The sequence below is a fragment of the Littorina saxatilis genome, linkage group LG7 (assembly GCF_037325665.1).
Source record: "Littorina saxatilis isolate snail1 linkage group LG7, US_GU_Lsax_2.0, whole genome shotgun sequence".
In the NCBI taxonomy this organism is placed as follows: domain Eukaryota; kingdom Metazoa; phylum Mollusca; class Gastropoda; order Littorinimorpha; family Littorinidae; genus Littorina; species Littorina saxatilis.
The window spans coordinates 47005404-47020478 of NC_090251.1; the positions used below are offsets into that span (position 1 = coordinate 47005404).

The window sequence follows — 15075 nt, forward strand, 5'->3', positions numbered from 1 at the left end:
TTATCGGGAGCATTTTAAGTACACCACCTAACCCCCACCGGACCACAACCACCAACAACGAGAAAACAACAACAACAAAAACAACAACAACAACAACAACAACAACAACAACAACAACAACAACAACAACAACAACACACAAAATACAGATAATGTTGAACTTATTTCAATGAGCAAAAAAGTCTCCAGTTCCGCCGAATCAGAGATGAAGTCCGATTTTCAGCACACATAAGAGTCTTGTAGTGATTTTGCACCAAGGCAGTCCTAAGACGTTCACGCACATTTGTGGCGTGGTGGTAAGACGTCGGCCTCCTATTCGCCGGAGGTCGTGAGTTCGAATCCCGGTCGCTGCCGCCTGGTGGGTTAAAAGTGGAGATTTTTCCGATCTCCCAGGTCAACTTATGTGCAGACTTGCTAATGACACAAGTTAACCCCTTCGTGTGTACACGCAAGCACAAGACCAAGTGCGCACAGCAAAAAGATCCTGTAATCCATGTCAGAGTTCGGTGGGTTTATAGAAACACGAAAATACCCAGCATGCCTCCCCCGAAATCGGCGTATGCTGCCTGAATGGCGGGGTAAAAACGGTCATACACGTAAAAATCCACTCGTGCTAAAAACATGAGTGAACGTGGGAGTCTAAGCCCATGAACGAAGAAGAAAGAAGAAGACGTTCACAAATAAAATACGGTTATTGTCAATAGCTATTTTGCATAGAACTTTTTTGGGAGAAATTCACAAATAAAAAAATATTTATTGCGGTGATTTTATGTGAGACATTTTCTTGGATGTATTTCAAACACAATGCAAGAAAATAATACTTTATTATCCCAAATAGAAAACATTCATGTTGTGTCTGATGACAAGACAATTCAACACAAGTAATATATCACGACATTGTATTATTTGTTTTAATATGATTTGTATTTATTTATCTATCAAAGACATACATATATTAACGGTCGTCACCTCAGATCCTTGACAAAACTTAAATTTACATTAAAAAAAACCCACCACTGAACAAAGAGAGACACAGAGAATAAAAGTCGTCTAATTTGACAAATGCAATTTCAGAATTAAAATGTTTGACATCATTTTATGTTAGATGTAAAGCATTTCAATTCATTTTGGTGCTGAATTGTGATTTCAAAGATGATAAATAACCTGCCCAAAAGTCCAACGTTCTTTGAATATGACCAGAGATTGTAGAATACCAGTCTGATATGACACCGCCGCAGGAAAAGAAGATTCTGGTGCTTGTGCTATACATGCACGCGTTGAACTATTAAGCTCTTTGACACGGGGAAATTTCCTCGAAAAGCATGTGAATGCCGAGAGAGTAGAGAGAGAGAGAGCGAGAGAGAAGGACATAAAGAGAGACAGACAGACAGAGACAGAGACAAAGAGAGAGAGAGAGCGAGAGAGAGAGAGAGAGAGAGAGAGAGAGAGAGAGAGAGAGTATGACATACATACATGATTCATATTGCACGAAATGTCACTTCAGCACCGTTGGTTAACACATGGTACGATCGCGACGAAAACAAAACCAACCTAGCTGTCACCTATAAGTAGGACTCAGACCTGACCATTCTAGAACCGATCGATTTCAACCCTTTCTTCCACAGCCTTACACGGCTTCGTAGTTTCTGACTGATGTTCTCAAAGGCTCAAACATTCAGCTTTTGTTATTTCCTGCGTGTTGTGTCTCGGGACCCAAACTGAAAAAATCGTGAACGCTGTCGTGAAATTAGGTTAAATATTTCAAATTCAAATGTTTCAAATCATGTCCACCTTACCAAAATGGGGGATGTTCGTGTCCTGCCTACGACACCTGTTGATTTAATGTCAGTTTTCAGCCTGGGATAGTTATACATGAATAAATAAAGAGTGTTTGTGTGTGTGTGTGTGTGTGTGTGTGTGTGTGTGTGTGCAGTATGGATGTGGCGGACGTGCCTGTCTGGAATACTTTGGGTGTTCTTATTTCGTATGTTTTATTGTTCTTATTTTTGTTTTTTAAGGTTGTTCTCATATGCTGTTTTGGTTGTTTTAAGAGCAGATGAACCACAATTGTCCATCTCTTGTAATTAATTGTATGGACAATAAATGATCTTATGTCTTATGTCTTATGTTAGTTCCCACTAAAATTAAATGTGAAAACAAGCAAACAACACAACAAACAGAGACAAACAAACAAACAAAAACACTATGGCGTATACGTTTGGGATTAATTCAGGAAATTCAGTTTGCTGTGGGATATTGTTCTAGATTAGTGTCCCAAAAAGGAAGCTGAGAGGTAATTTAACTTAACATGTTCACTCTCCCGCAACTAAAGTAAGTTTTTGGTGAAAATTTGAATTTTTCCTGTCTGAAATTCGGTTCATCTCATAGATCTTACTTCATGGGCAATGTTCAATGGAGTTGTTTTATTTAGGACACCAACGACTTTTTTTTAATATTTTGTTTTATTGAGGAGCGATCGTGTAGTGTTGGTCAGCGTAAGGTGGCCCTGATTTTGATCCGTCCGACGTACTGGTATGGTCAGAGACTGGTATGGTCAGAGACTCAGTGGTATGGTCAGAGACTGGTATGGTCAGAGACTCTGTGGTATGGTCAGAGACTGGTATGGTCAGAGACTCAGTGGTATGGTCAGTGACTGGTATGGTCAGAGACTCAGTGGTATGGTCAGAGACTGGTATGGTCAGAGACTCAGTGGTATGGTCAGAGACTGGTATGGTCAGAGACTGGTATGGTCAAGACAGACTTGTGTTTTCGAATTGATCTATTTCTGTCATTTTTACACGCAGAGCCACAAAATCGCAGGGTGCACTAAGCATAGGCTTATTCACGTCTCTACTACACGAAGTGTGTGCTTATGTGTAGGCCTATCAATGAAACACCTTTCATATGCAAGGTTTTGGTTTCTGACAGCAACATGTTTCAAGAGGTCGTTGAGTACGGGCACTGTGAGCTATATTTTCTAATGCAGCAAAAATGGGGAATATATGAGGTACATGTGTTAGACACCAACTTAAGTAAATTCATGCGTTTTGGGAAGCTGTTTTGCGGCCTGGAGGACCTACAGAGGACAGCTGCTTTCGTGCGGGCGATTGGCATCTCCATCTAGTGAACGACGAAGAAGAAGAAGAAGGAAGCTGTTTTTATTGATAGTTCTATACCTAGTACCCTTGTTCATGTTATGAGGACCGTAGCTTTTGTGTCATGACTGCAAAACACGTTGTAGCTATTTATCCGGCGTGTCTCAGATTGGGTTCAACTGCACTTGTACAAACGAGACATAACAAGGTCATAGTGTCTGCTCTCGTGTCTAAAACTGATTTGATTGGCTTACGGCGTCTCGTGTTTAAAACGCCGCGCGTCTTCCACTTCGCTGAGTGACAGGTGTCTAAAGGAGTAGAGGGGTTTGGATGGTGGTGGGGTGGGGAGGGGGGGGGGGTGGGTGTCGTGTGGCCTGCAGTTCGGTTTTACTGGGATGACCCCTCTCTTCCTCCCTCCCCCACCCCTCTCTCTGTCTCTGTCTCTTGACTTGACGTGCCAGCAAGACTCCCCAAAATAACCTGTGAAAATCGCGGAGGGGCGGGGCTTAAACAAGAAACGAAAAACACGACGAGCACGGTGCACAAAAAACCCAAGTTGCAACACTGTTGCACAAAATCGACTTCAGGCAGAAATCGCAACATTCCTCAAGATTGATTGGACAAGAAGACACTAAAATGGCAACATCTTGTCAACAAATTGGAACAGATGACATGCTAGAATTCTGCTTGATGCCATGGATGGCATTTGGAGAGGATGATGTTACCGCCATCCAAATCGCGACAGCGGCCAAAGTTTCCCACTTGCTAACCTCGGCGAAGCGCTTTGAAGTTTTTGAAAACTTTGTTTCAAGTTTACCTATTAGCGTACTGGGAGTCTTCCTGAGGAACGAGGGTTTTCGTCGAGGGCTCATCACCTTGCGATGTCAGCAGGGACGGTTCGAGGAAGTGTGCGAACTGATCAAGGTTAGTATTCTTTGCTTTTTGGGCAAGATACGCGGCGTGACCTTATTTTGATGAGGTAAATGTTGACAAGCCTAACAAAAATTACTGATTATTATTTTGAAAATTACGGTGCTGTCCTGTTGTTGGTGCTGTTCCTTCCACGGGTTTAAAAACAACAACAACAACAACAACACATATAAATACTTTGTTTTACTTATTCTCACTATTTACATTTAGTCAAGTTTTGACTAAATGTTTTAACGTAGAGGGGGGAATCGAGACGAGGGTCGTGGTGTATGTGTGTATGTGTGTGTGTGTGTAGAGCGATTCAGAGTAAACTACTGGACCGATTTTTATGAAATTTTACATGAGAGTTCCTGGGTATGATATCCCCAGATGGTTTTTTCATTTTTTTGATAAATGTCTTTGATGACGTCATATCCGGCTTTTCGTGAAAGTCTAGGCGGCACTGTCACGCTCTCATTTTTCAACCAAATTGGTTGAAATTTTGATCAAGTAATCTTCGACGAAGCCCGGACTTTGGTATTGCATTTAAGCTTGGAGGCTTAAAATTTTATTAATGAGTTTGCTAATTAAAGTTGTCCTTAAAATCAATTTTTCGCAAACAGATTTAAAATTGATTGCATCGTATTCTTCATCACATTCTGAATCTAAAAAATATATACATATATCATGTTTACTCTTAAAATGTGATCACAAATAACGAAAATAGAATAATTAGTCTTACGATTAAAATGTAAGAAATCGATCCAAAAATGATGTCATCTTATTCGTGATCATTTTCTGATTCCAAAAACATATAGATATGATAGGTTGTATTCAAAACAAGCTCAGAAAGTTAACAAGAATACAGAAAAGCGTGCTTTCCTGCTTAGCACAATACGCTACCGCGCTTATCTGGCGTGTCAATATCACTACGTTTTGCACGTGGAAGGTGAGCGATTTCCTTCACGCGGGGATTGACGAAGCTGTACTGTCTTGGTGAAAAAATACAGTGCGTTCAGTTTCATCTCGTGACTGAGTTCGATAGTAATTTCGCCTTACGCGACTTGTTGTTTTTATCATCATGATCATTTTCACCGGTATCATTGTGGTCGTTGTTGTCATTACTATCTCCATTGCAGTGTGAGTTGTTCCTCTCAAATATGCTCGAACTTTTTTTTCTAATCGTAAATGAAATACAACGGGTGTGGCAGAAATATTAAGGAAGGCAGAAGTGATGGTGAAGGACAGGCTGTTTGATTAATTGATAATTATAGTTATTACTGAGGAATTAATTCACTTTTATTTTAATCCCCTCCCCCCCCCCCCCCCCCCTTCCCAGGACGGCACCTTTAGTGACGGATCAGATCTGCTAGACGTATGGGACGAAGCTCACTACACGATGTGGGGAAGACGATACAAGAAGCCGTTGTCTGCTCTCATGAGATTTCGTATCAGAAAAAGGTAGGCATAAGACGAAAGAGAGAGAGAGAGAACTCAGAACATTTATTACACAAGGATAAAGGTTTTAGGCTTTAAAAGTTTGTGTGTGAGAGAGAGAGAGAGAGAGAGAGAGAGAGAGAGAGAGAGAGAGAGAGAGAGAGAGAGAGAGAGAGAGAGAGAGAGAGAGAGAGAGATCCTCAAACAGGGGCAACATTATCATAATAATTTAGTCTCATATTTAGGATTCAGCTAAGACTGTGTTACTTTCTTTAAAAGTTATTTGAGCCGCTGTTTCTTTTACAATGCATATTTCTGTTGTTCAATTTTCTTTGCAAAGAATGACTATTGCCGGTACCAAACTTAAGCCGCAGCTACCGTCGTGACTAACACTAACTGCGTGTATTTTATTTTGAATATCACACAAACCAATTGTTTTTAATGATCATACTTGTGATAGTATATTAAAAAAAAAAGTTTCCCGATTGGTAAATTTTGGTTAGGCTACACAAGGCTATATACTCAGTCAACCGTAAAGTTCTGTCATTGTCAGGAACCCCCCTCCCCCAAGCATCAGTCAGGAAGGGCGAAAGACGCGCTCTCTGGACCACACGGCACGAGCAGTTCTGTCGTCTTGGTTTCTTACACACTCTGAAAACCCGTACCCTAGTCTCGCCCAGCGCGAGAAGATGGTGGAACAGACGGGACTGACGCACGTGCAGATCAAAACTTGGTTCGCAAACGCTCGACGCCGGAGACAACAGTACGAGAAATGGGAGAAGAAGATGGTGGGTATAGCAGAGTCGGTGGAAGGTCCGAAGGCGGCTAAGGTCGTGGGAAGGAGAGAATGTTCCAGGGCGAAGTCTTCGGCACTACACCAGGGCAGAGGTGGTAAAGATGGAAGTGGAACAACCGGTCGTCTGCAACTGCAGACTGCTGTTTATTGTGTGGTGGGTTTTGCTTTACATGGTTTGTTTGTTTGTTTGTTTGCTTAACGCCCAGCCGACCACGAAGGGCCATATCAGGGCGGCGCTGCTTTTGACATATAACGTGCGCCACACTCACAAGACAGAAGTCGCAGCACAGGCTTCATGTCTCACCCAGTCACATTAATCTGACACCGGACCAACCAGTCCTAGCACTAACCCCATAATGCCAGACGCCAGGCGGAGCAGCCACTAGATATGCCAATTTTTAAAGGCACAGTAAGCCTCCCGTAAACCATCACAGATACGGTCAGGCTTTTACACACAGTACAAACACCCTTTCATTTAAACACTCACCGATTGAGAACATCCTAGGTGCCCTCCGTAAAGAGCGAACAATTTTCAAAGAATTTATTTTTGCGTGATTTATCTTACCCCTGAGCCATCGTGAACCCGTGTGATCCAGTTTCCCTTTTTCACAATGTAGTCGTCAGTTAGTCATTTGAATAATAATAATAATAAATGAGCATTTATATAGCGCAACATCATAACTTTACAATTATGCTCTTTGCGCTTGACACATTTAGAATTAAAACACAGTTATACAAGCATTTACATCTACATTCATAGTCAGCAACGCTTAATTAAAAGCATACACCATCAAACATACATACAAAAGATTCTTCCACTAACTAAGTAATCAAAACATGAATAAAATAGGTAGTGAAAACAAGGAATGCGACTCGCTGTGAGCTTATCTACAATAGCACGTTTTTATGCACGAAACAAACGGCTGTGGTTCACAAGAACTCTAGCGATGGTTTTTGACTGTTGAGAGGAACGGCGATATGCATAAACCGTCGTCTGCTACGACCCTTGCGTGACCCTGCTTCCGGGCTTTTCTTTTTTCAAACTTTCACAACTTCGAATTGTACTGATCTTGTCTTGATGAAAAAAGAATTCTTTTATGATTAAAGAATGTTTGTGTAACAAGCTGTCAATTTATTATTTAGATTTTAAAAGTTAGGTCTAGCGCAAAAACGCACCACGGTCCAAAAACATTCTGATAATCATCGATCCACGGCTATCGCCAGTTTACATCGATAGAATGAGACCCGAAGGCAAGTAACTCATTTTTGACCTGAGTTCAGGATGGGTCCAAAATGTGTTCGAGACAATCTGCAAAATTAATTCTTTGAAAATTGCTCGCTCTTTACGTAGGGCACCTGGGATGTTCCCGTTTGGTGAGCGTTCAAATGGAAGGGTGTTTGTACTGTGTGTAAAAGCCTGACAGTATCTGTGATGGTTTACTGGAGGCTTACTGTCCGGGCGTGATTTCCGGTATTGAATATTCATAACAGCCGTCCAGCACCAAAACGAGGCGCCATTGTTGTAGAGGAGCAAGTCCACGAAAATAAATTCTTTGAAAATTTCTCACGCTCGACAGAAAGCAGCCAGGATGTTCCCGCTCGGTGAGCGTTCAAAAGGAAGTATGCTTGTATTGTATGTAGACCGCTGGGGGAGCTCTGTGATGGTTTACGGGAGGCTTACTGTGCCTTTAAGTCTTAGGTATGACCCGGCCGGGGTTCGAACCCACGACCTCCCGATCACGGGGCTGACGCCTTACCACAAGGCCAACCGTGCCGGTCTTTACATGGTGAACTTTTTTTGGTTAAAACAAGAGTTTATTCACAAATGTTTATAATGCCAACACCTAATGTTTATCAGCAAAAGGAGCATGAACCACCTTTAAAGGTGGTCGTCTACATTTTTGCTTTTTTTCAATAATCTTATGGTTAGATTTCGCTAAAAAGTTATGTCAGATGACGAATGAACCATGGGAAAAAAAGTTATAGAAAAAAATATATGTAAAAAAAGATTTTATTTTTGGGTAGTGTGACTCACGCTTCTTTTATTTTGTTTTCTGTTCGCTGAGAACGTGTGCTTTGCCTAAAAATACTGACCAATAAAATTCATGTCACTATGCTTATAGCCACACCCAAACAAGTGCTGCAACAGTTTGACACTGGAGCGCTGTCCACGCTTTTTTTTTAAACGCACGAAATGCACGGGATTTGAGAGGAGTTTTGCGCTTGGCATTTTCCAAATAAGGATATCCTACTATGAGTACTGCGCTGGAATACTACAATGAATTTTACGGCTACACTGGCTTCGTCTTTCCTGATCGAAAAGGGGTGTATTGTTGATATTTGTAGATAATAGACTCTGCATTTTAATGGTCAAATGGCGATTTCGGTATGAAAATGTAGACAAGGACCTGCGTGCTCTTAGGAATTTATGTTAGATGTTATTTTTGCAACTTTGTTACTATTAGCAGTACATCTGTAGTTTGGCCCCCGTATACATTTTTTTTGAGTCACTTGAGAAAAAGTGACTCTATGTAATCGGTCAGTGTTAGTCTGTCCGGCCGGCCGTCCGGCCGGCCGGCCGGCCGTCCGTAGACACCACCTTAACGTTGGACTTTTCTCGGAAACTATCAAAGCGATCGGGCTCATATTTTGTTTAGTCGTGACCTCCAATGACCTCTACACTTTAACGATGGTTTCGTTGACCTTTGACCTTTTTCAAGGTCACAGGTCAGCGTCAAAGGAAAAATTAGACATTTTATATCTTTTCTCGGAAACTATCAAAGCGATCGGGCTCATATTTTGTTTAGTCGTGACCTCCAATGACCTCTACACTTTAACGATGGTTTCGTTGACCTTTGACCTTTTTCAAGGTCACAGGTCAGCGTCAAAGGAAAAATTAGACATTTTATATCTTTGACAAAGTTCATCGGATGTGATTGAAACTTTGTAGGATTATTCTTTACATCAAAGTATTTACATCTGTAGCCTTTTACGAACGTTATCAGAAAAACAAGGGAGATAACTAGCCTTTTCTGTTCGGCAACACACAACTTAACGTTGGGCTTTTCTCGGAAACTATAAAAGTGACCGGGCTCAAATTTTATGTGAACGTGACTCATTGTGTTGTGAATAGCAATTTCTTCCTGTCCATCTGATGCCTCATATAATATTCAGAACTGCGAAAGTGACTCGATCGAGCGTTTGCTCTTCTTGTTAAAATTGTAAATTACTGCTGATTACAGGAATATTCAAATTGTAGATTTCAGATATAAATAACAGTAGGCTTATATATCACTTCTCAATCTCAATAAGATGAACGATGTTCAGTTCATGTACTTAAAATTTTCCGGATTAATGTTTACGTTGCTTGCACAAATTGACTTTTCCCAGGCAGTGTCTTACTTTACACAACTTGACGTACGTTTAAAATTGTTTGGACTTTTTCCGGCAATCACAGTTCTTCGATCTTGGCGTTCAAAACACGATGTGTTTAAAACCGTTTTAATTTTCCCCGCAAGTTCTTTTTATACTGAAAGGCATAAATTCTGCAAATAGTGCATTGAACGATTTTGCTCTCAAACGAAAATCAGATTGAACCTGTAATTTGTAGTTGACATCTTGAGTGTCGGAGCAAATGTTTCACGCTGTCAGCGTGCGCTTTGCAGTATTGCTGATCCAGCCACAGCTCACTGTGCTAATAAAGACAATGGGCTGAACGGGAGACAATAACGTAAAAAAGATAGTGTAAGGCCCTATAAAATGCAACTGGCTGTTTGGCTGTATCAGATATCGCAATCATGCCACGACTTGATGAAGGAGAGAGACAGCAAGCGATTGGGATGCTTAGAGCTGGCCAAAGCATTGAACGTGATGAACACTGAACGTTTTCCGAAATCATTGCGCTTGGACTCAGTCACTTTTTTTGAAAAATTGTCATTTCATAATGTTCTATTCAAAATCAATAAAGCGAAGGTTTATAAACACTAAAATGGCCAATAAATAAAATATTCAAACATTGAAAACATTTACCACTGAGTTGATTTTTTGTGATTTATTAAAGTTGAGTTTGCGGAATTTATGCCTCTCGGTATACATTACATTGAACTTTTCAGGCAAGTCCTTCTCCGTTGGCCTCACCGACACCGTCTCAGACAAGTCCAACAATTCAAGCACTGGCTTCCCCTCTGCTATATCCTCAAGCCACCACCGTGCGACCACCGACCTCCTCAGCGCTGCAGAGTTTGATAACTATGACCAACAACCTTGGAGCCCAATGCCCTGCGCCAACCACCGGCCCAACCCAAATAGCTGAATACCCGTTCAGTCGTTTGAATGCACCGAGTCAGATCCGAGGAGGACACCCACCTCAGGTTTCAAGATATCACGTTCCCAACTTCCAGGTTTGCGATTCTTTCCAAGCGCTGCAGTGGTTTGGGCAAACTTCTGCTACTGTTGGTGAGTCACATTTGGGCAAGATCCAAATTATCTCTCTCCGTCAACAGTTATGTCCCTTGAACATGAAACTAAAGAATACGGAATAAAGCGAATGTCAAAGTCAGAATTATTTCTTTTCACCACAATAATATCTAATGTTCAACAAACTGACACTTTCGTGCTTTGTCGCAGCTTCCCTGAATTTGGGACACTATTCTTTAATTTGACCCACAAAAGATATTTTAATTACAGCAAAACGGGTAAAAGTAAAAGAAGCATAATCATGTCATATGTTATCATTTCTGCAAATTAACTCAACCCGTGTCTTACTTATTCCAGACGTAGCGGACCAGACACACTACAGCAGTCAGCCTCAGGACAATACTGCGTTCCACTCAGATGGCTTTCCTCTGCATGGTTCACCTGCTGGCTACCTGTGCGCCGGGCAGTTCGCGTTCTCTCAGCCCATGGAAACCGTCCTTTTTGTTCAGTCACCTTTCAGGTAAGTGAAAGGTGTGGGTTAAGAACGTGGCTAGAAACTTACATGTTGAGCTTGTAGCGCACACATTTACTCGCACGCACCCCCCTTCCCCCCACACACACTCACAACACATTGCAATCATTAGACAGACAGACTGACTTTTGGTATGAAGAAACAATTTGACAATACAAATCATGACTGGCACCAATTAATCAGCTGTCACAACCCCAGCAATCGTGCAAAAAACGTACAAACGTACAAAAGCGATTGTCCGCCCAAAAACAACTTCCCTAATATTTTTTTTTTTTAGCAAAATATTAGCGACGTCGTTTTTTGGGGGTCAATCACAGTCGTATCACCCAGAATTTGGAAAAAAATCGTTTTTCAGATATACTAAATTATGATGTTGCCAAAAGCTAGAACAATATCTCTATTTTCATGTGCAGTTTACATTTTGTCTCTAGCATACATAGTTTTCTTGCAATAAGTGGTCAAAGTAGGTTGGTGGGAATTAAAAATCCCTTTAATCAAGGCCTCTGTTGAATGAAAGTATCGGTTCTGATGATGAATTTGATTCCAAAAACTGCTCAGAACAGTCAGACACAGATGATGAATCAGACAGTAGCTCAAGTGAAGATAGTTTTGATTCTAATCTCTTGATGACCCCCCCATAAAGGACATAAACTGATAGATGTTGAACTTTTTGCTGTTTTATGTGGTGAAAGTTCGCGCGAAATCACAGGCAGCTGCACTGTCTGAATGAAAAACTTTTTTAAATATTCACCTATTCCATTGAAACTTTGCACATCAAATGTTTACTTGACTGGCTATTGTTTGTTCTAGAATGAAGCTGATAATCAGAAAAATAGAATTTTTTTTATTGTGTGATATATCATAATAATATAGAATTATAGTATTCTTTTGCTAATGCTACTAAAAGCAACATTTCCAACAAAACAGAAAGCTTTTAGAGCATACAGTAGGTAATGATGCTTTAAATATGAGTGCCAATTTATTTTTCAATTGGACACATAGTTTTTCCCCAAGAGAGCATTCAAAAATGCTAAAATTAGCATTTTTGCAGGTTTATTTTGCCCATTATTTTACGAATTAAATAATTTTGTCAGTTGTTCTACTTAATGTAGGTATTCAAACTTGATGTTTTCTGAAAATATAATGATGTTTGAAGAAAACTACCAAACATCAAGCCAATTCATTGATTGCAAGTGACTGAATAAAAAAATTACAGTTTTGGTCCGACAATCTGGGTGACCCTTACGCCTTAAGTCTAACGCGCGCGCGTGTATTTAATTCCTTCCCACTTGTTTCAACACATTCTGAAAATATCACAAAGTACGAACAAAATATTAGCGAAGTCGATTTTGGGGGGTCAATTGCTGTCGTATAATGTCATCATATGTATAGTATAAAATCATTAAAGTCTGACCTAGCCATGAATTTGTATTTTCCCAATGAATGAGGATTTTGTGATCTTTTTGCTTATAATTATCGTTTCCTAGCTGCACTGGAAGCAGCGCCACAAGCCCTGTGCAAACACACAGTATGACGGAGGAACACCAGCCAGCCCTTTCCTCACAGGTAAGTCCAAAGGATTCTTCTTCTTCTTCGTTCATGGGCTGAAACTCCCACGTTCACTCATGTTTTTGCATGAGTGGGTTTTTACGTGTATGACCGTTTTTACCCCGCCATACAGGCAGCATACGCCGATTTCGGGGGAAGCATGCTGGGTATTTTCGTGTTTCTATAACCCACCGAACTCTGACATGGATTACAGGATCTTTTCGCCGTGCGCACTCTGTCTTGAGCTTGCGTGTATACGCGAAGGCACTTGCAGGTCTGCACATAAGTTGACCTGGGAGATCGGAAAAATCTCCACTTTTAATCCACCAGGCACCCGGCTGGGATTTGAACTCATGACCTTCCGATCAAGAGGCCGACGTCTTACCACCACGACACTGCACCCATCAGTCCAAAGGATTATTACGCCCATTGCAAAGAAAATACATACTGGCTGATCTGGTTGGAGGGGGAGGGGAGGGAGGCTATAAACACTAGAACTTTAAACCAAAGATGGAATAGTGTTGAGGTTCATAGGACAGGTCAGGTGGACCTAGATTCAAAATAGGTATATGTCCTAACGTTGGAGGGGGGGGGGGGGGGAGGGAGGCTTTAAACACTGCAACTTTAAACCGATGATGTAACAGTGTTGTTTCCAGCATATAGGACAGGTCGGGTGGACCTAGATTCAAAATGGGTATAGGTCCAAACGTGCTTGCTTTGTCCGTTTGGTAGGGAAATTGATGGACAGGGCTGAGGTGCTTGACAAAGTGACCACCCAAACGGGAGCCACCCGCAGTGTTGGATTGGTTGAAACTGAGATGTGTTGTGATTCCAACGAATCAGAACCCGCGGTTTGTTCTCTCCCGTTTGGGTGGCACCCACTTTCGGTGCGTGCTCCTCAGTCCTGAAGACCTATATGTCCCAACTATCGGAAAGTCGACATGCCAGGGGTCACGCCAATGCGTCAAATAAAAAAGTATGCGTCATCGCCAAGACCGAGGCCTGGGAACAACACTGGAAGGGAGGTAACTATGCCTGGAAATGAACACAATGATTCGGAAAAAACGTGTGCCAATATCCGCGGAAATCAGTGCCTTTTGAAACTATATTTGATTACTGGCGTGACGATGATGCTGATAAAGATGATGATGACGACGACGATGACATTGATGACGACGACGATGAAGATGATAGATGTGGTGGCGTTGATGATGATAATGAAGATTGAATTATTTTTATTCTTCATATTCAGCAGGAGGAAGACGCTGCAGGGTGTTTGGACGAAGTGGCGGCGCAGCTTCTTCTCAATCTGGGAAGACCGGCATCTGATGTAGAACACCGCAGCGAAAACTGAATTTGTTTTCTTCTTTGTTTTTCTGCGTGTGTGTTTGGTTATTTCCATGTGCTAATGCATTCCCAAACCTTTCAATCGGAAGAATTTAACGCATTCCGAATACTTGTAATCGGAAGCGTTTGCGGATTCCAAAGACTTTTAATTGAAAACGGTTACGCAACCCAGAGACATGTAAATGAGAAGCTCATTTCGAAAACTCTTTTCATTTAGTTACTTGACAGAAACGGAAATTTGGCTTATGTTGCAATGCTCAAAATCATGTACAGAAATTTCTAACAAAACAACACCACCACCTCATCCACCTACAACAATAACACCACCACCACCAACAACAACACCTCCTCATCCACCACCACCACCAACAGCAACAACAGGGAAAAAACCCCGTCTTTAGTTTCATAATAGTTTGTGTCTTTGCCTTGTGTTGATTTGTTCCCATCTCTCAAAATTCTTTGACATTTTTTTTTAGACTGTTAGTAATGAAATTGGAATCATGTTGATGAAATAGATACAACATTGAAATGCCACAGAACACAGGAACGTGTTTATTTTTCTTTTGAATAATTCTAAAGTTGTTTTTAAAAATAAAATGTAACACAGTTCCGTGCCTTTTATCTAATCAGAAATTATTTCTAGACATTTATACAGCATTCGTGTGCGGTGTAGTAAGCGATGGAAAGTTCATTGAATAAAGTTACAGTTTAAAGGTGCATTTGGGTTACTTCTGTTGAAAATAAACAATTATGTATGTGTGACTGGCGCATGTGTGTGTGTGTGTGTGTGTGTGTGTGTGTGTGTGTGTGTTGGTTCTTGTTTTTTAACGTTCGTTCAACCTATTAGCTAAGCGGAAGCTGTGTGTGTGTGTGTGTGACATATAAATAAATTCACAGACGTCGGAGACAATTGTAGATACACGGACAGATAAAGGAATTATATTTGAATTACAAAATAAAGGTATAGACATCACATGATCGCGGTTAGCTGTGGT

At 41.1% G+C, this 15075-nt stretch overlaps 1 protein-coding gene across 1 annotated transcript; it reads left to right on the forward strand.

Annotated features, from left to right (window-relative positions):
• The first annotated feature begins 10241 nt into the window (after positions 1–10241).
• Positions 10242–14771, forward strand: LOC138970368 (uncharacterized). Its single transcript, XM_070342827.1, has 4 exons — positions 10242–10692; positions 11011–11173; positions 12673–12751; positions 13986–14771. The coding sequence occupies exons 1-4, from the start codon at positions 10488–10490 to the stop codon at positions 14085–14087; spliced, it is 549 nt and encodes a 182-aa protein (XP_070198928.1). The 5' UTR covers positions 10242–10487; the 3' UTR covers positions 14088–14771.
• The last annotated feature ends 304 nt before the right edge of the window (positions 14772–15075 follow it).

Excerpts from the sequence above, each read along its gene's own strand:
- LOC138970368 (XM_070342827.1), top strand. The coding sequence starts at position 10,488 with ATGACCAACAACCTTGGAGCCCAATGCCCTGCGCCAACCACCGGCCCA. Across the intron at positions 11,174-12,672 it reads TTTGTTCAGTCACCTTTCAG|CTGCACTGGAAGCAGCGCCA; the intron begins GTAAGTGAAAGG and ends ATCGTTTCCTAG. Across the intron at positions 12,752-13,985 it reads AGCCAGCCCTTTCCTCACAG|CAGGAGGAAGACGCTGCAGG; the intron begins GTAAGTCCAAAG and ends CTTCATATTCAG.